Source organism: Hesperophylax consimilis, chromosome 13 (assembly GCF_061612785.1).
Source record: "Hesperophylax consimilis isolate HC1 chromosome 13, BYU_Hcon_1.0, whole genome shotgun sequence".
NCBI classification, from domain to species: domain Eukaryota; kingdom Metazoa; phylum Arthropoda; class Insecta; order Trichoptera; family Limnephilidae; genus Hesperophylax; species Hesperophylax consimilis.
The window spans coordinates 33,934,760-33,955,858 of NC_142848.1; the positions used below are offsets into that span (position 1 = coordinate 33,934,760).

General features: G+C 33.7%; 1 protein-coding gene across 8 annotated transcripts in view; it reads left to right on the plus strand.

Annotated features, from left to right (window-relative positions):
• The window catches only part of Ih (hyperpolarization activated cyclic nucleotide gated potassium channel Ih), a 738,958-nt gene that overhangs the window by 428,741 nt on the left and 289,118 nt on the right, over positions 1 to 21,099 (plus strand). For all 8 annotated transcript variants that reach the window (XM_089639037.1, XM_089639041.1, XM_089639039.1 and 5 more), the window contains one exon: positions 15,782 to 16,267. In XM_089639037.1, coding sequence (XP_089495163.1) covers positions 15,782 to 16,267 — 486 coding nt within the window. The remainder of the gene's footprint in view (positions 1 to 15,781; positions 16,268 to 21,099) is intronic.

The window sequence follows — 21,099 nt, forward strand, 5'->3', positions numbered from 1 at the left end:
GTCGACCCAAGATCACATAGGCTTTGGGGGGTTAATGTAATAAAAATGGCTGACTTGGCCTCCAACGCTCCAAACGCTCTAACGCCGACCGAACGGAAACTACAAAATCAGATCTATGCACAGCGTGCTCTAAATTAACATCTCATTTCTGTAAATAATAATATGTAGGTAGGTATATTCACTGTTAAAAATGAGTCAATTAATAACGTCTGTGTGAACAATTACTCATCGGGATATTCCAGATAGTATTAGGACGGGTTGTTTCGGAGAATTTGAACAATTCATCAAATTTCAACGTTCATTTTCGGGTTCCGTGAAAGACTTATTCAAGTTCTGTTTTTATATCATTGTAGGCTAGTTGCTTGACAAAACTGAAATAAAAACAGAACTTAAAAAAAATCTTTCACAGAACTTGAAAATGAACGTTGAAATTTGATGAATTGTTCAGATTCTCCGAAACAACCCGTCCTTAGTGTAATACAGGGTGCCCGGTAAGTGGTGAATATCTGAGTAATATTACGAAGTAACTAGTATGGTCACCAAGCATGGCTAAAACAATTTTAAGCATCATATCATTTCTGAATGATGGTCTTTAACCAGGGCGATACTGAGAGCTAGCTACACCACTTTTAGCTAGCTAGAATTGTTTTATTGTGAAAAATAATTCACCAATGTATTGCGTTCATTATCTCTATTCTCTAATGCATTGGCGCGTCTGATCTAGAAGCTTATTGCCACAAAAACGGGAAGTGTCCGTAATTTGGTTTTCAGCTGGGCGGTTGTGTCAATAATATTCCCTAGGGCCCTGGCGGCCGGTTGCTCGACCCGCCACTGTTTGGGCAGCTAATGTAATATGTATGGAACTACTGTCAGAAATGATAAGGCGAAGTTTTGTTATTTCACGGTAGGTACCGCACTGTATTTCCTATGAAAAAAATATGAATGACCTTTGGTAATGTAATTGTCTGTTAATGTATTTTGTGTCCGGATCCTTTTGTGTTCATACGAAAAACTAGTAGAAAAAGTGTATCTCTTTGTTTTGTGCATAACAGAATGCATGCACAAAATAACTACGGTTTTATGTTATGTTTTAGATCTCGTCTATACAGGGTGATAAGAAACGTACCTGACTTACTTTAAACAGAGATTCCTGTGGTTACTTGGAGTAAAAATGTAGATGACATTTTTTAATCTCCAGTGCCTTTTTGTTCAACTAAAAACATAAATAATGCAGTACCTACCCAGTTATTAAAACTGAGGCTGCTAAGGGGTGTAAATGGGGGGCTTGAGTTCTTAATCGGAGTGACCAGGAACGACACGCCGAAGTTTTTTTAAATAAAATATTTTAAAAATTTCACCGGAGACCAAAATTTCATTTTCATTTTTATTCCAAATAACTACAGGAATCGTCACTGGTTTTAAGTTAGAAAGGTACCCAGGTTTCTTAATATCCGGTATGTATTTTAATAAAGTCGGTTTTTGTATTTGTTTTCTTATATAAAAATATATTTTCTTATAATATGTTGAAAGATGGATTTTTATGAAAAAAAATAAAAAAAACAGTAGTTTTTTAAAAAATAAACACAATACATTTGTGCAACATGGAATGTTACAATGTATGTAGGTTTATAATTACACGAACATTGTACAGAATATTACTCAGAAAAGTACATGGAGAAAAATGGTAAAGTTAAAAAACTTATAATTTGCCAATTTTCTGTTAAAATCTTAGTCATTCAGGATATATGGAAAACACGTGTTCTTGTCATAGTAAATATATCAATTACCATACAATTTAATGTACAATAACTCTGCCAATTCATTCGTCAAAGGCATCTAGTCCCGTTTTTAACAGGAAAACGAATAATTTTATCAGATTTTTAATAAATTAACAGTATTAGTTTTCTTCGTATAGTTCTAGATAGACATAAAAAGCAATCAGTCGTTCTGAAGTCGATGAAGTCGATTTAAGTCGATCTGAATAAAATAAGTAATGTTTTTACTTTGATATTTTTAAATCCAATCAACAATGCCTTGAGCCAGTGTAACTATGGTATCTCTAATTCTGGTTATGCTGTGAAACTAAAGGACGTGGGGAGGCGAAGAAATTGGTAAAGAATAAGATTGGGAAGTACCTGACTATTCAGTTCTGGTCATTTTACTATTAAATACATTTAATTCAGCTATTCAATTCTGAAATGCAATCTTACCTCCATTCGGCAAACCAATGTGGTTCGGGTAAATATGAGATTTTTACTCAAATTTTAATGGCCATAACTTTCTTTTTTGTTTTGAAGTGCGTTCCCACTTATCTATTGAAAAATATAACTGCAGACATTACAAAGACTTAGACAGTACTTTCCATAGCGTAATATTACTGTCTATGAGATAACAACATTAAATGGAATTTGTGTAGATACATGACTAATTTCTTGAAACTTTTCAAATTGTCCTTTCATTAGGTCCAAGGTTTAAAAGGTTTTTGTTGATAATTGTTAAATTCCTCTGCATATATAATCGGTTTCTTACACTTATCTATTATTAAATTAGCATTATTGGCTGCATTAAATTCGGTTTACATCGGCAATATTGGCACAAACAACGAACCAAATATTTGTGCAAACGTGAAACAAACACACGGAGAAAAAATTATTTTTGCGAATTACTTCAAATTAACCAGTAGCTATGTAAATCGGCTTTTTAATTGAAAAAAACTCGAGAAGCGTTTGAAGTTGGCGCGCCGGTAACAATAATGTTCAGTTACCTGCGAATAAGGTTACCTGCGACTCCGTTCGTTAATTTAATTTGTGGTCGGAAGGATTCGGGCGACATCGACAGCCGCCACACCCCCCTTCCTACTTCCCACACGAGAACAAAATTTTTCATTGGTTTTTTAAGGAATATGGACTGTACTTTTATTTTCTTTTTACCTACACAATATTGTTTGTATTTTTCTGCTAATTTAATAACCTTAAATATAAAATTTACAAATCAATGTATACCATAATATGTATGTTTAGTTGTAATGTGTAAACTTTCCTAAATAAAGATATTATTATTATTATTGAGGGACAATCAAAAAAATAATTTTCCGCCTGGTTTCCTATCGAAGGTTGGTTTTCGACAGGGTATTATCACTATTACTACACGTACGCGAAGAATACGCACATATTCATGTTCATTCATTTATTTCAGAAATTGATTCTCACAAACCGAGGATTTTCATTTTAATCGTCAACATGGGAAGCATTTATCTCGTCGCCCGGACATTTAATGCTATCCGCTTATTCGAGTGTTATTAATTCACTGCAAACCTGCTACCAAAATATTCAATATGCAAAACGCTTTGAACCTCTATTTATGTATTCAAGTAGCTTCACATGGCTATGGGCATAATCGAGAGATCTGCATTGGAATATATTCAATTCATTGGAACTAATGCATGCCGACCAATAATCGAGTCATTCTTTTTCGAAAGTATTTCTATTTTATTATCAAATCGAAACTATATTGACATATATGTTAATATATATTAATATATACATTTTTTTACATTTTTATCATGAATATTCAATTTACAAAAACCATTAAAATTTTATGAATATACAATTTGCAAAAACCAAAAAAAATAAAAAAAAATAAAAATTAAAACTTATAAAAAATAAAAACTTTCTTCTACAACACATAAATACTTGTCACACCTATACATAACCACGTAAAAACCTCAGCACCGATTCTCCTAGTGAGGTGTTCACGAAATATACAATATTACTCACATACAGTTTCACCTTCTCAAACCTACCTTACACACAAGATATTATAGTTATAAGTTTGAAATATATCATGTACAAATATAAATAATTATGTGAACACTGTAAATATTATATAAAAATAAATAAATAAATTTAAAGCACACATCGTCGCCGTTTAGACAACAGTCACCCACCCCCATGTACAAAATTTGAACGTTATAGATCATATTTTTTATTACTACGCGGGTTACTGATAAATCATGATATTTCCGTCACATAAACTTTAAATCAAAATATTAAAGTTAAGGGTATATTTCACCATCCCATTGAAAGCTTATCAATAGGATAAGGTGTGTTATTAAATAAACAAATAAATTCTCGCGATACGTAGAAATCCGGATAAAAAGCCACTATTCTGGGGTTCCGAGTTCTCAATAGTGATCTCGGACTTAATAAACCTATGTTAATAAGTAATACTTTATTATTTTTTTATGAGTATATACTAATTCATTCTAAACGAAACATGAAACAGAACAAGACAAAAATAAAAAGATAACAGTCTCAACTGGGAATCAAACCCAGGATCTCTGTCTTATCGGAAAAAACGTTTTTAACCATTCGACCATTGGGACCTATTTATTATGCGTAATTTTTTGTTGATCTCATATTTCATATCCAGAAATTGTCAATTACAGATTCACAATTGAAACCCCACACAATAGGAAAATAATTTCCCTCGGAGCCTATTTCATCTTTGAGGATGCTGTGTAGAGAGTATTTTTAAAAAAAGGAAGGAGAAGAAGTTGTGTGAAGGAAAAATGTATGAGGGGTGGGTAGGAATCTAGGGATCAGTATGTCAAAGTTAAAAGGTCTCTCCAAATCAGCCTCTCCCTATTTGGCACGCCACGCAGCTGGTGGGCAAGCGCATCTTCATACACACCTCACCCGATAAACCCAGGCACCTCTGCTAAGTCACCAAACGTAACGAACCACTTCAGATGACCTATGGCAGAGCAATTGGCTATCCAATAAATGGTTGCCGGTGCAGCGGTACGCAAACCCGCCTCAAAAATTTAATTTTTTTTGTTTCATGTTTCGCTTGGATTTATAAGAACGTACTTAGAAGATAGAAGGACTTATCTCAAGGATAACACATTTATCTTAAGCTTGGAATTAAAATGAAAGACAATCATTTTTCTAGCATCGTTAGCGACCAGAACACAATGGCCGCAATGCACCGCAGACCGGGAACACTCGAGATGCTCATTTGTCACAAGTGAAGTGATGTCATCACTCAAATAATCTTCACATGTACATTAGCGGGAAAGAGGTACACTGTTAACTCTTATTCTTTATAGAATAATTAGGTGCAAGTACTGTAAGAATAGTAATTGAAATAAATAATCTTATTATAACGGGAAATATTCTATTATGGGTTCAATTCTTAGATAAGACGGAATCTTTTGAGGAGTATCAAAATCAATAAAATAAGTCGTACTAATCATAAAGGGTTTTCCAATAAGAGGTGTTATTTTAAATAGCCCGCTATTTCGGTAGATGTTACTTTTGAAGCTGTCATTTTTTAATATTTGACAAGTAGAAACTACGTTATTAATAAAAATGGAACGATACACGCTTCAACAACGCATTGAAATTATTAAAATTCACTTGAGTTAATCAAATGCAAATCATCTTGAGTGATGAGGCCCATTTCCACCTCGGTGGCTTCGTCAACAAGCAAAATTGTCGCATCTGGGGCTCGGAAAACCCAAGAATTATTGTTGAAAAGCCTCTTTATTTTCAACGTGTGACTGTTTAGTGCGGTGTATGATCCGGCAGAGTCATTAGACCTTACTTTTTCGAAAATGAGGCTGAAGCAACAGTTACGGTGAATGGATTGCGCTATCGAGATATGATTAATGATTTTTTATGGCCGAAATTAGATGGTATTGATTTGGACAACTTCAACTTTTAACAAGACGGCGCTACGTGCCACACAAGCAACGAAACCATTGATCTTTTACGATTGAATATCAAAATAACATCTCTTATTGAAAAACCCTGTAGTATGGCCTTGCACGTAAAAACAGCTGGCACAATAATTGAAACTACTTATTTCGATGTGGGAGGCGGGTTTGTGTAACGCCGCCCCGGGAACCATTTAGTGGACAACCAACACCTCTGCCATTGGTCACCCCAAGTGGCTCGCTGCGTTTGGTGATTTAACAGGGGTTCTCGGGTTCATCGTGTGAGGTGTGTTCAGGATGCAGCTGCCCATCAGCTGCGTGGCGTGCCAGATCGGGAGATACTGGTTTGGGGAGACCCTTTGACCTCTCCAACTGTTCCCTCGACCCATCGCCTTGCGCCGCAGTGGAAGGGATATATTCATATGTCCGTCACTCCTGGACAAACTGATCCCTAGATTCCTACCCAACCCTCATACATTTTACCTTCCCAGAAATACCTCTCCTTCATTTCATTAAAAACGATAGCATTATTGAATTATAAATTAAAAATTAATTGAAAATTATTTTTTTTTGTATATTCGAAATGCGTATTTATTTTGTTCAAATTCTGGTTTTAACGTTCACAATCCAGATTGCCTTTTAGGTGTGCAATTATCAATCGCACAATTATTATAATATCCCGTAATTTTTCACGCGCCCTTAAGGTTTTTTTTGCATTACCTCCGTACAGGAAGCCCTCAGGAAAATAATTCAATTCAGAGCCTATGTCATCTTTGAGAATGCTTTATGGAGGGTCTTTTTAGGAAATTAAGGATGGGAAGATGACTCAACCAGTCTCTCCCGATCCGGCCTGCCACGCAGTTGATAGACAGACGCATCCGCAGCCAAGACCGGATAAAACTCACCCCTTAAACCCGGGCACCCCTACTAAGTCACCAAACGTAGCGAACCACTTGGGTGACCAAGTAGTTCGCTAACAAGTAATTCGATAACCAACGCCACTGGTAGAGGTGTTGGTTTTCTAATAAATGGTTCCCGGGGCGGCGGTTCCCATGCCCGCTACTCCCTATTTGAAATATCGAATTCGGTTTATTTCAATGAAAAACTCTAACGTAAGAGAGAAAACATTTTTGATAGTAATCGAAATTTGTAAAGCGATTAAAGTTGTTTACACGTTTAACTGCGCGAGAAAAAAAACATTTCTCAAATCAATTAAGATTACATTATTTTCTTATTTGGGTTTGCTTACGATGGCGGGACTAAATACCGCTTTCACCAATTGCTAAGTTACATTTTTCTCTAATGAACAAATTAGTTGTCGCCGACATGACTGACAGAAGTTACGCTTACGCTCTCTTTCACCACGCTAAGGTTGAAATTTGTATTGTTACGTGTATTTTTTTAGCTATAAAGGTCATTCCCAAATAAAGTATTGGTTTACGCGTTTCAGTTTGTAAAATTTAATTTAAATACGTAATATCTTCCCGGTATATAATCTAGAATATTACAACTTTGGGCAATGCGAAGCAGCAAAACAGACAGTTCAGTTTACGTCCTTTTAAATAAAACGGCGAATCTTGAAGAAATGGGATTTTATTTTTATTGGTACATTATGCCGCTTTATGCAAGTCCTAAAGATGACATCAGAAAGATGCTCCCAGCAGCTATACATCGGCCGCATTTTGGCATATATCGACGGGTACCTATAGCAATATGCTCATGTTGAAGCCAAATGTCCCAGATCTATTTCCTCCGATAGTTCTTCCAATTGAGATTCAAAAAAAATTTTTCAACCTGAAAATATAACGTTCATCGTTGATAGTCACGATTCGTCCATTCCTCCTCAAAAAAAAATATAATCATTTCATTCCAGGATGTGGGGAGATTAGTGCAATCCCACACATCCCATATAGGATATAAGTACAGATAGTATTTACATATAGTAAAATAAATAAAAAGATATTAAAAAATTAAAAATTAAATTGAAAATGAAATTAAATTAAAGCACGGGAATCCATCGGATCTAAGATTGTGGGAGCAAGTATCTTTCTCCAATGGTCTTCAATGCTCGATCCTGAAGTCAGACGGGATTCTATGATAAGAATGTTTCTGGAATGGTTTATCCTTTCCCTCAGTCCTGCAATCCTGGTTCTTAACAGAGCTGTAAATCCTGGAACTCGCCCTTCTGTAAGCATCGAGGAGGCACTGCAATGCCTGGGGAGTCCGAACATCAATCGGTAAAGCGTTGTTATATTGCACCCGAAGCCTTTCCATTGTTCTTTTCTTGAAATTAGCCCAGAGCTCGCATGTGTACAGGGTGGTGCAAAAGGCTAAGAAAAGCGTCCTTTTCACTCGTGGACTACAGAGCCGAAATCTTCTAATGAGCATGTTACATTTTATACTCAGTACACACACGCCTCTGCCTGTAATAAGACCCGATCACCCCAAATTTGGAAATCGCACACCACACGCTCACTTTTAGGTAGTGAAGAGGTCTCTCGTGTAGTTGCCTTGGGTAATATTCAGCCCAATACCGAAAATTTTGTTTATTCACCGCTCTACAAAGATGGAAGTGGGCGATGAAAGAACATTTTCAAACGTCATTTTCAAGAAACGTGCTGACGGCGAAGTCTCCTGACACGATGAGACCCCTCCCAGGTTTCTACCCCAAAACACGGGGTGTACCGGCCCTTCAAAACTACATTGTCTGCTTGGCTGCACCCTGTACAATGAAAATGAGGATTCCCTCGCGAAGTTAATCTTTAACTAGTGTTAATTAATTATTAATTAGGGTTTGAGTTTTCGTAGGTCATAAATACAATGTACTGTGTTTATCATCTCAGGGATCATAAGGTATAAGAGTCTTTGTAAATGTATGTAACCTTTAAGGCGATGCCATACGTAGTAATGCAAAATCATTTTGGTTTGAAAATTTGGTCGCCTAGAAATGTTTCAGATGCTTTAATTTAATACTGCGAGTAGAATACATCTTGGCCTTTGAAATAGTTGAGTATTTTAAGTCTTTTTAAGTTATTTATAAAATGATCGGAAAAAAATTAAATATTTATGCCTAAACATCCACAAAATAAAATAAAAGGCACTTTTGGCCATGTTTTTTTCTTGCATAAATCCGGAGATATTATTATCATTTTCATTAATTTGTCATTATTGAGAGACTTCGCGCAAATTCTTAGATTACGCGAAAAAGTGATTTTTTGGCAAAACGTGAATTTTCTGATATTTTCAAATATGGAAGTATTATTCTAATTTCTAAATATATATTTATCTAAGGTTTTGACCAGCTTAAATAGCCACAAAATGAAGAGCAGAAATTGAAGAAGGCCCCGTAATGTAAATTTTTGTTTGTTTGTAGAAAATAATTGCTGCAGAATACTGAAAAGTTTATCACTTTATTGTTTATTCAACTGTTTTTTACAAAAAAATGGCTTAAATTACGCGAAATTTTCAGTTCGTAGTCATTAATTTTTCGCTATCGTAGATTTTATAATTATTATTATCAATGTAAGTAACTCGTAAAGTGAGAACAAACCAACAGAAATTGATATATTTTCCAAGAAATATGAATAGTTTTCAAACGGTGTCAACATAGAAACTTATGTACTAATTGCTATTTATGCTTTCACACGTCAATATATGTTCATAATACCAAAGCTAGATAAAGACAACACACTTATTATTTTACAGAAAGAGAAATATTGCGGGGTTACTAATTATCAGAAGACGAATATTTGCAAAACTCCTACTATACTATTACAAAATGCCATTTATGCCCAGCACTAATTATTTATATCAATGTTCAACAAATTAACAAAAAACAAAAGCAGAATGTCAATAATCATTGTCTTACCAAGAACGTCAGCAATATAAAGATGCGAGTACTGGTCGGGTCACCTTGGGGCTTTGGTAATTTATTCAAATATTACAACCTACGGAAACAGTCACCAAATTATTATACTATTTCATTTTCTCCAACCGAGACACTACATTAAATTGGGGTGACGTTATGGTAAATATTTACGGGCCAAGCTAAACTCTTAATGAGTCATTTAGTTACTCGCTTGTATCTAAATTGCATAGAATAGGCAATACTTTCACAGAAATAGGAGATGTGTTCAACTGCACGGAATATAGTTAAAAGAAGGCTATAATAACATGCCTCAAAAATAAGATTGATTAAAGTTAGCTTAAAAATATTCTTCCGAATGGGTTTTCTATAGTTGAAGTAAATTTTACTTCAGGATTACTGTTCCACTAAATTATTATGTAAATTGTATGTTGTAAAAGCTCGTACGCGTATATACTATTTAAGCCTGCGCATACCCAATTTCTATCGATTTATAACAAGTTTCTCTTTAATTCTTTAAAAGTTCTTAAAGTATTAAGTTTAAAAAAATATATTTTTTAACATAATTTGTATGCATATGTCATGCCAAAAGTTTATTATTTGAAATTCCCTAAATAGAAAAAAAATCAGAAAAGAAACTCCGAAAATTATTAAAAAACAGGTTTTTTTCTGTTTTTTAATGTGTTATAAGCATGACAAAAATCACAGTGCATCTTTAAATGCAATTAAAGCATTTGTCGAAAGATTTTTGCTCTATTTAAAACGAGCCGCGTTTTATTAAATATTTTGACCATTTTCGCTATATTTTTAACGTTTTTTTAATATTAGCGCGCTTCCTCTAACATTCGTATTGACATACGAGTATCTCCCTTTCAAACCATCTTTGAATGCTTACTACGGGGCCTTAAATTATCATATTCATTATTCATGTATTTGTCACAGATTAATAATCAATTTTTTGTCACAGATTTCGGATAAATCCATAAATTAAACACTTAACGTCTCTTATAGAAGTTAAATCTCCCAGGGTATTCACAACGACTTGATATTTTTTTGAAATTCAAAAACTGTCAAACTTTGAGCTCTGGCCTTGTGAAATTTGTGAAGCCATTTTCCTCTGAAATTTTTAATGCATAATAGCCACTTCCTTACATATTTATTGTTGTAGCCGAAAACCACACACAATATATTTTTTAACATTCATAAAAAACTGTATTTTTTCTCTTATCTTACATCTCGTATAAAAAAATGTAAGTTACCCAATCGAAAAAAACATTTGTCGCCTTTAAATTATTGTTTCTCATTAAACAAATCACTTCCCTAACTGACTACATTTACCTACATATTTGTTGTATAGGTAAATATTTTTTTCCACTCGATTAAAAAATTAAGTGACAGTAGGTATTTAATATAATACTTTTTTTCTAATATTTTTGTTTTAGTTTCGTATAAAGTGGTAAATACAATTTATAAAAAAACATCGGCAAGAAATTTAAAAAATATAAATATTTTTTAAATTCCATTTCGTCCGTTTGTAAAATCTACAAGATTATTTAACTTGCTTTCAAAAACAGCATCTCATTCAGGGATACGTTAAAAAACAGCGAATCTGTTTGAAATTGATTGTCAAGCAGTACGATGTTATTTTGTCTAGGCCCGTGGGGTAATGATTTATTTAATAAATAAATTATTATAATGGAAATGTGGTGTCACCGCGCTACGGCAACAGATTGACCTGGTTGTTTCATTCTCTGCGTTGGTTACTACTACTACAGCAAGTAGCTACTTGCACTTGATATCATCGCGAATACTTCAATGTCACCACATCACTACATAACAACCTTCTGCCACGGTTGTGTGACACAACAATCACTGAACACCCTGTAATGACATTTTCATATTATCTTTCACCAATCTATGTATATTCCCTGCTTAAAAACTAGTAGTTCTAACAATATAGCTCAAGTCAAACCATATATTTCATGAAACCTTCAAAAAAGGAATTATACAATATTACAAAAAAATAGAGATAATTCTTTTGTTCAATCTCTATGTAAATAATAAAACATAGAAACCTTTCTTGATAGTTTTATATTTTATCGTACCTTTTCCATACAATCATTAGATTTTATTAGCAAATAGATTTGCCGTTTTTGAACAAATCTCAAAATCAAATACTGTCTTTGAAAGAAGATGACTTACTCTTTCAGATTTTGGTTTGAAAAATGGACATACGCAATTAAAAAAATAACACAAACGTAGTTTGAACATGTAGTTAGAAACACGCATTATAAAGTTTATTGTCACTTAATTTGTTTTCCTTTCCATCCAAACAGATAAAATACTCCTTAAAATTTTACAAATAAACATATTTTTTATGCAATTAAAAAATATCACGAACATAGCTAAAGTTTTTTATATCGCTTTCTGATGTCTTTTTTTGTAAATTGAATTAACCTTTTAAATATAGTTAAAACACATTTAACTAAATAAACGTATTTTAAAGGTTATTGTCACATATTTGTTTCGTTTTATATTACAGTTATTTTAAAAAATGGCAAACCTTGACCGGGCGAACTCCTTAGCAGTTTTTTTAATTAATTTTTAATTAAAAGGGAGAGTCTACTGAATACTTCTAAATTTAAATTAAAACGGAGCGTCTACTGAATACTTCAAATCAAATCAAATCAAATCAAATCAAAAATTATTTATTGTAAAATTAAAATTACAAAAGGTATAGCTTATGGGTAGACCCCATTTCTTCCAGCTAACTTCTAAATTTAAATAAAAAGGGAGTGTCTACTGAATACTTCTAAATTTAAATTAAAATGGAGCGTCTACTGAATACTTCTAAATTTAAATAAAAAGGGAGTGTCTACTGAATACTTCTAAATTTAAATTAAAATGGAGCGTCTACTGAATACTTCAAATCAAATCAAATCAAATCAAATCAAAAATTATTTATTGTAAAATTAAAATTACAAAAGGTATAGCTTATGGGTAGACCCCATTTCTTCCAGCTAACTTCTAAATTTAAATAAAAAGGGAGTGTCTACTGAATACTTCTAAATTTAAATTAAAATGGAGCGTCTACTGAATACTTCTAAATTTAAATAAAAAGGGAGTGTCTACTGAATACTTCTAAATTTAAATTAAAATGGAGCGTCTACTGAATACTTCAAATCAAATCAAATCAAATCAAATCAAAAATTATTTATTGTAAAATTAAAATTACAAAAGGTATAGCTTATGGGTAGACCCCATTTCTTCCAGCTAACTTCTAAATTTAAATAAAAAGGGAGTGTCTACTGAATACTTCTAAATTTAAATAAAAAGGGAGTGTCTACTGAATACTTCTAAATTTAAATTAAAATGGAGCGTCTACTGAATACTTCTAAATTTAAATTAAGAGGGAGCTTCTACTGAATACTTCTGAATTTAAATTAAAAGGGAGCGTCTACTGAACACTTCTAAATTTAAATTAAAAGGGAGCGTCTACTGAATACTTCTAAATTTAAATTAAAAGGGAGCGTCTACTAAACACTTCTAAATTTAAATTAAAAGGGAGCGTCTACTGAATACTTCTAAATTTAAATGCAAAGTGAAAGTTTGTTGCTTTTCTCTTTCTAAACTCTTTGTATTATAGGTCTGACCGTAAATAAACCACCCACGGTCTGACCATCAAGGAAAAGTAGATAATAGTATAAGAAATATGTTTAAGGTCATTCGTACACGAAGATACTTACAAGCGACTCTAGTTTTGCGAGAGTAGCATACGCGCCGCTCCTGACTATCCGCTATTTTATGTTTCTAGTGTTCGTATAGGCCACGACGCGTGTATGACGTCAGTCGCACGCTACGGACAGTCCTGGTAGCACGCGACGCGAGTTGCATTTGGGTCCACTACTCGCCCGAACATGATTTGAATGTTATATTTGTTCTAGAGGAGGGAAAATATCTATGTTTATATAACTATAATATACTGGAATACGTTAGAAAGGATTCAGCGGAAAATGCGTGAATTGAGGTTGGAAAGAAAAACCAATTTGACATCGTTCTCATCAACTTTCTTGACGGCGACAAATGCGTTACAATTAACATTTATTTAGTTGTATGATTGTAGACAAAACCTTATTTACATCGTTTTTTATGCAATTAAGAAGAACGATATTATTGTCATCGTCACTGGAGACACTTGATATCGTATTAATTCCACGACTGCACTTGAAAAATGACCAGTATAATTCCTGTAGCGCCTTGTACTGAAACCAGCTTCATAAGAGTAGCATATCTTTATGCTACTTGTGGCTGCGTCACAGTCACGTAGCTTGTAAGTATATCTGTGTACGAAGGACCTAATGAGGAAATTTCGTTTGGTGACAGATACAGCACTACGTGTCCCGAATGGTTTTAAAATGACTACTATTGATCGTAGAACTTTTTTTTGATAATTTCAAAGTATATAATATTTAGACGACAGGTGGATTGTGACTATATTTCATTTATTCAAACAGTCCCTCATTAGTATTATCCATTATCTATATTTTATTTATCATTCCTTGTGCAAACAGATAACTTAATTCAGTAATTACGAAATACCTACACTCTCATGGCGATTGGCAGCACCTTAAAACAAAACAAAAAATATGAACTTCAATCACGAATGTAATCTTAATATAAACAAAAATCAGTGTGTAGATACGTTTGCGCTCGCAAAACTCGCAAAGTAGTCGACCCTTATCGCTGAAAAAAAAAATTTTGTTATTAGCAGGAGCATTGGTGTTTCTTATTTAGTCGGAAGTATTTAGATAGTTGTTTTGAATGGAAGAAGAAGTCGGTTACGTCTGAAGAATACTTAACACAATATCTCTGCACCGGAATGAGATGCAGAGCCGAATTTTGGCGATGGAATGTAGTTTTTCAACGGTAAAATATTGATATTGAACACAGAATTGACCGAGAAAGAAATTAGCAATACCGAAGCATCGCGCGTTCAGTAGTTTTTCATAACTATTCAAGAGTGAAAAACTTTACTTTGATCCTTTTACCTGACTTGTGTTTTTGGTACGGCTTATAGAAGTAAACCTTACCTGGAGAAAAAATAATTATTTATGAGATTTTTAATGAAAATAGAATATGGATTAATCTGAAGCAACCGGTAGGCTTTACGTTTCGTGTTACCTTAGAACCATAGAATAAAGAAGAACACCAATAATGTCTTCCCTACTTCATATTTGAATGTAAACCATTGTAGCAACTGACATAGTATACTCAAACTGACGATCACCGTGGTGGAGGGGTAAAGCTCTTGACTAGCAATCCAAGTTCCAGAGTGGAAGATACTCTCATAATCGCTCTGATGCAAGACAACTATTTAGAATTGAAACTTTCTTTGAAATGGCTTTGAAATCGTGTTTTATCACCTTTCAAAAACAGTTTTTATTTTTCGGATACGTTCAGAAATATTCCATTTATATGGATTTTTTTACAAAGCGGAAATACTCAGAACGTCTGACAGAATACGTATTTCTTTAATGTAAATTTAGTTTATGTAAATATACCTACCTACTTGTAAAAACACGGGAATACCTCAGCACAGGTGAACCACATTAAAATCATTTTCATTTTAACTTTAACACTAGTTTTTGGCCCGTTGAAGGAAAATAATTGGTTAAAAAAATATGTATGATATTGTGATGTTTGAATGTGAATGTAGCAAGGAATGCAAGACCGACCATGGGGCAAATCGTGCCTGGCGCTAGGAAAAACCTCAAGGGCGCTGATTTAGGTGTTAGGTTTGGTTAGGTTAGGTTAGGTTAGGTTAGGTTAGGTTGGGTTAGGTTAGGTCAGGCGCCTGCACAGGGCCGGTCTTAAAAAAGTGTATACATACACTCGTAACTATACAATATTTGAATGTGGAAGCAAGGAGTGCATGCCAACCCTTATAGCTTTTAGCCCGTTTTAACTAACGGAGGTGATTAAATTTTGGACTTTTTGAATGTTTAATATTTTGGAAATTGAACTTTTTTGAAATTTACGCGATTCTAACTGCCGAGCTAAACACCAAATTATGGGAAAGGAACGGGGCAACTGCAAATGGTGCGAAAAGCCGCTTGCTTCGTTGCTTCGTTCCTTTCCATTTACGTATACGTATTATATCAAATAGAAATAAAATGAGTGTTGTTTGTTTGTTGCAGGGGATGCGGCGGTGTCGGCGGCGGGGGCGGCGGCGGGGCGGCGCGGCGGGCGGGCGGGCGCGCGGGCGCGGCGCACTCGGACGAGCAGCTGTCCAGTCAGTCGGGCGCGGGCTGCGGCAGTGTGCGCGTCTCTCTGGACAACACCAACACGTGCTGCACGGACAGCCTGGTCACAGCGCTTGATGACGAGACGCTGCTTCTAGGCGACGCCGACATGGCGACTCCCGCCACCAAGAATCACGGCGGAAGCACGGGGAAGGTGCACTTTGACGAGGTGTCCCTCTACGGGACCCCCGTGGAGGCTGCGCCCCCCGGCCCGCCGGACCCCAAGCAGAGCTTCCTCAAGAACCATCTGCAGGCTCTGTTCCAACCCACGGACAATAAGCTGGCCATGAAGCTGTTCGGTTCCAAGAAGGCGCTCATGAAGGAGAGGATCCGACAGAAAGCGGCTGGTCACTGGGTCATCCACCCTTGCAGCAGTTTCAGGTGAGTCCCCTCTCAATAAAACACATCAAATGTCTTTTTCTTCCAGAGCGTGAAAACCCGCGAAAAATCACATCTCTTCTGTGAAAAGTTACAGTGCTAAAGTGAAAAAAAGTGTTATATTTTATGTGTAGTGTCTTATTTTATTGAAACTTAATTCAGTTTCTTCGGAAAATCTTTTGAAAGTCAAGATATTTCCGCTGAAATCGTCTACCCTCCAAACTTATATTTTTTCTTCGTGATTTAAAGAAAATATTACAAAACGTTAAGTGTTTTGTGCAAATTTTTCTATTAACTAGACGATTAAGTTTTATTCATGATTAAACGGTATGTAATTAATTTTGTAATTGAATACGGAAAATTCTTACCGCTGAAATCCTTCGTGAAGTTCTTTACCTAAAACATTCAGAAGTTAAGTCAATTATAATGAAATGGACTTGAAGTGAAATATACTAAAACTGCGCTTTACAACTGTTATATTATTAAATTTTTTTCTTCATAATTCAAGAGTCTTAATATGATTTTCTTTAAAATCTAATTTAAACTCAATTCATTCTCTCGTAAAAATCTTTAAAACATAAACTAATTGCCGCTGAAATCGTTACTTATGGTAAATATACTGAAATTTTGTACAATATCATTTTATTAAAACAGTTGCAGTTGTAAAACAACGAGAAGTAAATATTTCAGTTTTAGAAATTGAAAATAATGCATTTTAATAGTTATTTCGTTAAAATTAAAACCGATTGTTCACTTGGCTACCGTTGTTATTGATGTCAAAAAATTATGGTTAATTATTTTTCTTTTCTTATTTTACCCAAAATGTGAACGAACCCATGATCCTAAGATAGGTTATTAGGTTGTTAGTTTGGGTTAAAGTGCAAAATAAATAAAGAAGTAGCATAAAAAACTATTGTAATCTTATTTTGTAACAATTTAGCGTGAATAAAAAACGTCAAATTGTCATTTTTACGAAATAACTAATTTCCATTTTCCATTTCAGGAAACTGAAATAATAACTTCTCATTGTTATCTATACACAGTATTTTCCCTATTTTATGAATATTTACCTAAGTTATTGATCTAAGTTTTCTACCTACTACACAAAGAAATTTTATTCGTGATCTAAAGATTAGATTACAAAATTACAATCCAATATTTAATTACGAAAATGTTGCGTGATTATATGTGGCTTTATTATTGTGGGAAATGCAGCAACGCACGCTGTTTGTTCTACTAATAAACTGTCCCGTTGCAAATCTAGCTAAGGTTAAATTTGCGTGGCAGTACAGTGTATTGACTAGACTATCAAATTCGTAATAATTTAGAATTAATCTGTACGGACCTCGTGATGTTGTCTCTGGTCTCCGTTGCATGTTTTAAGTGGTGTGGTTTTGTAGTAATATACAAAAATTACGACGTAACGTTGTTACGTAGTGTAAATTTGGCGCCGAAAAATTCAATCGATTGTTTTAAAAATATGTATTTTTTAAACAACAACGCACTGCAAATTTATAATTTTGAACAATTTTGTGAAGGTTCTCTTTTGAGAGAATTTAAAATCAGTAGTATCGGAAGCAGTTCTATGAGAAAAAAAATTTTCCTGAAAAAATTTATTTGATTTATCGAAACTATTTTGTGTTTTATGTAAATAAAACGAATTGACTTTCTAATTAGTAATAGTTTTGTGTAAAAACCATAAAAAGGAGATAAAAAAGTATTTCATAACACTCAATAATATATCATTAAACAATATAATTTCCTTGTATACGAGCGTGATATTTTCAAAATTGGAAATGATTGTGTAGAAAAGTACGAAAAAAACCTTTTAAAATCCAGGTAAGAGGTAAATTGGGAACCTGCCTATAATACATTTTACAAGAATATTATTTTAGTTTTATTAATTAAGGACGGGTTGTTTCGGAGAATTTGAACAATTCATCAAATTTCAACGTGAATTTTCAAGTTCTGTGAATGATTTTTTCAAGTTCTGTTTTTATTTAAGTTTTGTCAAGCAACTAGCCTATAATGATATAATACCAGAACTTGAATGGGACTGTCACAGAACCCGAAAATGAACTTTGAAATTTGATGAATTGTTCAAATTCTCCGAAACAACCCGTCCTAAGTGTTAAGTTATTCAATAATAATTAATTAAGTGTAATATTTTTTGAGAAAAAAATCTCGATTTTCGTATTGGTAAGTCAAGTAAACTCATAATTTTTCACTGGAAATAACTAGTATAAAAATACCGAAAACATCCTATCTCTTTATTTACTCACACTTTTCAAAATATGTTCTTTTAATACATGAGTAGGTACCTACATACCCTTTGACAATTTAATACGTAAGTAGGTACCTACACACTCTTTGACTATTCAATACATAAGTAGGTACCTACATACCCTTTGACAATTTAATACTTAAGTAGGTACCTACATACTCTTTGACAATTCAATACATAACTAGGAACCTACAATACCTACATACCCTTTGACAATTTAATACGTAAGTAGGTACCTACATACTCTTTCACAATTCAATACATAAGTAGGTACCTACATGCCCTTTTACAATTTAAAAAATTATATATCTTGTATAACTTAGTGTTTTTCAATTCATTTGATTTTTAAATACGTATGGAGTGATTTTATCACTGATATCAAGATTAAATAAGCAAGTAATTTTATGTCAAAATATGTAATTCTAGTGCAGACCCGTGAAAAATCAAGGGATAGTCTGAATTCTCAATAAATCAGTTCCAATTTTGTAAATGACAAAATTTAAATAATTTTCCATTAATATATTATATCGTAGGTAGGCACATCGGTTATCTGAATTCTTCAAATTCAATGCAAATTTCAGTTCAATGAACCAGAATTACGCAGGACGCACCGACAACCGAAATTAGTACTTTTGATAACTTTGGTATTAGTAATACCGACCTATTTTAAAATGTTTTTTTTTCTTAAAATAATAAGTACCAACTTACTCAAGCGATTTTTTGTATAAAACATCAAGTTTACTAAAACATTTTTGAGCGGCACTGGTCATACACATAATGTGCCAAATTATAAACGGCAAAATCTAAGTGGATTCATTGGCTTAAATATATATTTTTTTATGTATATGAAATATATATACAAATATATATATAACCAATCGCTCAAGTTGCTAAAATATTATCTAGTAATTAATTAGTACTGATATTCAGTAATAGATAACAGTTATTCAGTTATAATACCGGTTGATAATATTATGGATTTGCAGTTTAAGCAAACACACATGCTCAAATTGCAAAAGTTATAATTAAAAAGGGTCAAAACGTTCACGTTAGCTAATTTTCACGGCGGCGATAAAAATATAATCCACGCAAAATAAATTTTTACAGTAAAAAATAATTATTTTCGCGGTCGTGCGCCATCAAAGTTTATCAAGTAATGAAAAACAACAACGTGTCGAATAGCCAATAATCATTAGAAGTTATATGTATTCCTGTTTGGATTATCTTTTAAATTACAATTAAAAACATTTAGTAACGTGCCTAGAAATTTCTGGAGAAAAAAAAATGTTGTTTTTTTTTTTTTTTTTTATATTACCGGTAAACCGGTTGTTTATTAACATCAATGGTTATTTACAAATCATGTGCGCTACCCGACTCACTAGATAATTTCTGTTCTGAGCCGGGTAGCAGTATCATTACATATAGTTTTGTAAACAAATCAGGGCTTAATAAAAAATACAAAAGAATACATGAAATAATCTAGATATAAAGTATTATGTACATGTATAAAAATAATGGAACAATCTTTAGTGTGAGAGTTCTTATTGAGATGGAGTAGCCCATAAAAACCTGTCATATGTATAAAGTAAAGTTGTGTTTAAAAATAAAAATAAGTAAGAAAAATAATTTAGCAATTGCACGTAAAACATTAGAAACAGTATAATAGTCTGTGTATGTGTAAAAAATAAAATAAAATGTAATAATAACACACTCAATGGCTTAATATAAATGATGTACCCATAGTAAATACATTGCAAGAAGGAAAGAAAAATGCAATAAAGAAAAAAGAGAGAGAGAAAAAGAGTATTCAAAATATAGGAGACACATTATGACATGACCGGTCGGTGGCCGAGTTGACATCGCGTTTGGGTCCCACCCAGGCGTAGTGTGTTCAATTCCTCGGCTGGCTAAGTCCTCCATCACAACACAAGCAACATTTTCAGCTTACTGTGGTGGTAGAAGGAGATTTTCAAATTTTATCAGGTTATTCGTAACCTGGGAATGTTTGACTTTCTTTTAAAAAAAAAACATTAGAAACCATTTTCGGTGTAAAAATTACATTTACTTAAAATTTGACACATGAGTCACCATTCGAGAGCTTTTGCAGATTTCAGGTTGACAGTTGACAGGCATGGAAGTAGCAGAGGAAGGGTGAAAGTAGATTTAATGCTGTAGAAATGGGATCCCTATTGTAAAATCATGTATGATCGTGTGAGAAATTTGGAGATTCTCAAAAAATGCAACGCTGATGTAAGCGTAATGCGTAAGATTAATAAAGGGACGCTTGAATGGTTTGGGCATGTAGAGCGAACGTTCGATGAAAGGAGAATAATGTGACGAGAATTTGAAAGGTGGAAGAAGTCAGTACGCCCGAGGAAGACATTACACGATTGAGTGCACGTGATAGAGTGAGTCGGGCCATAAGAGTCAGAAAAATAGAATAGTATGTGTGTCACGATGTATGAATGTGAATGAGGCAAGGAGTGTGTGCCAAGACCGAGTAGTTTTGCGGTCTATCCTCTCTGTCTACCCTTGCGGAAACTGCATCATG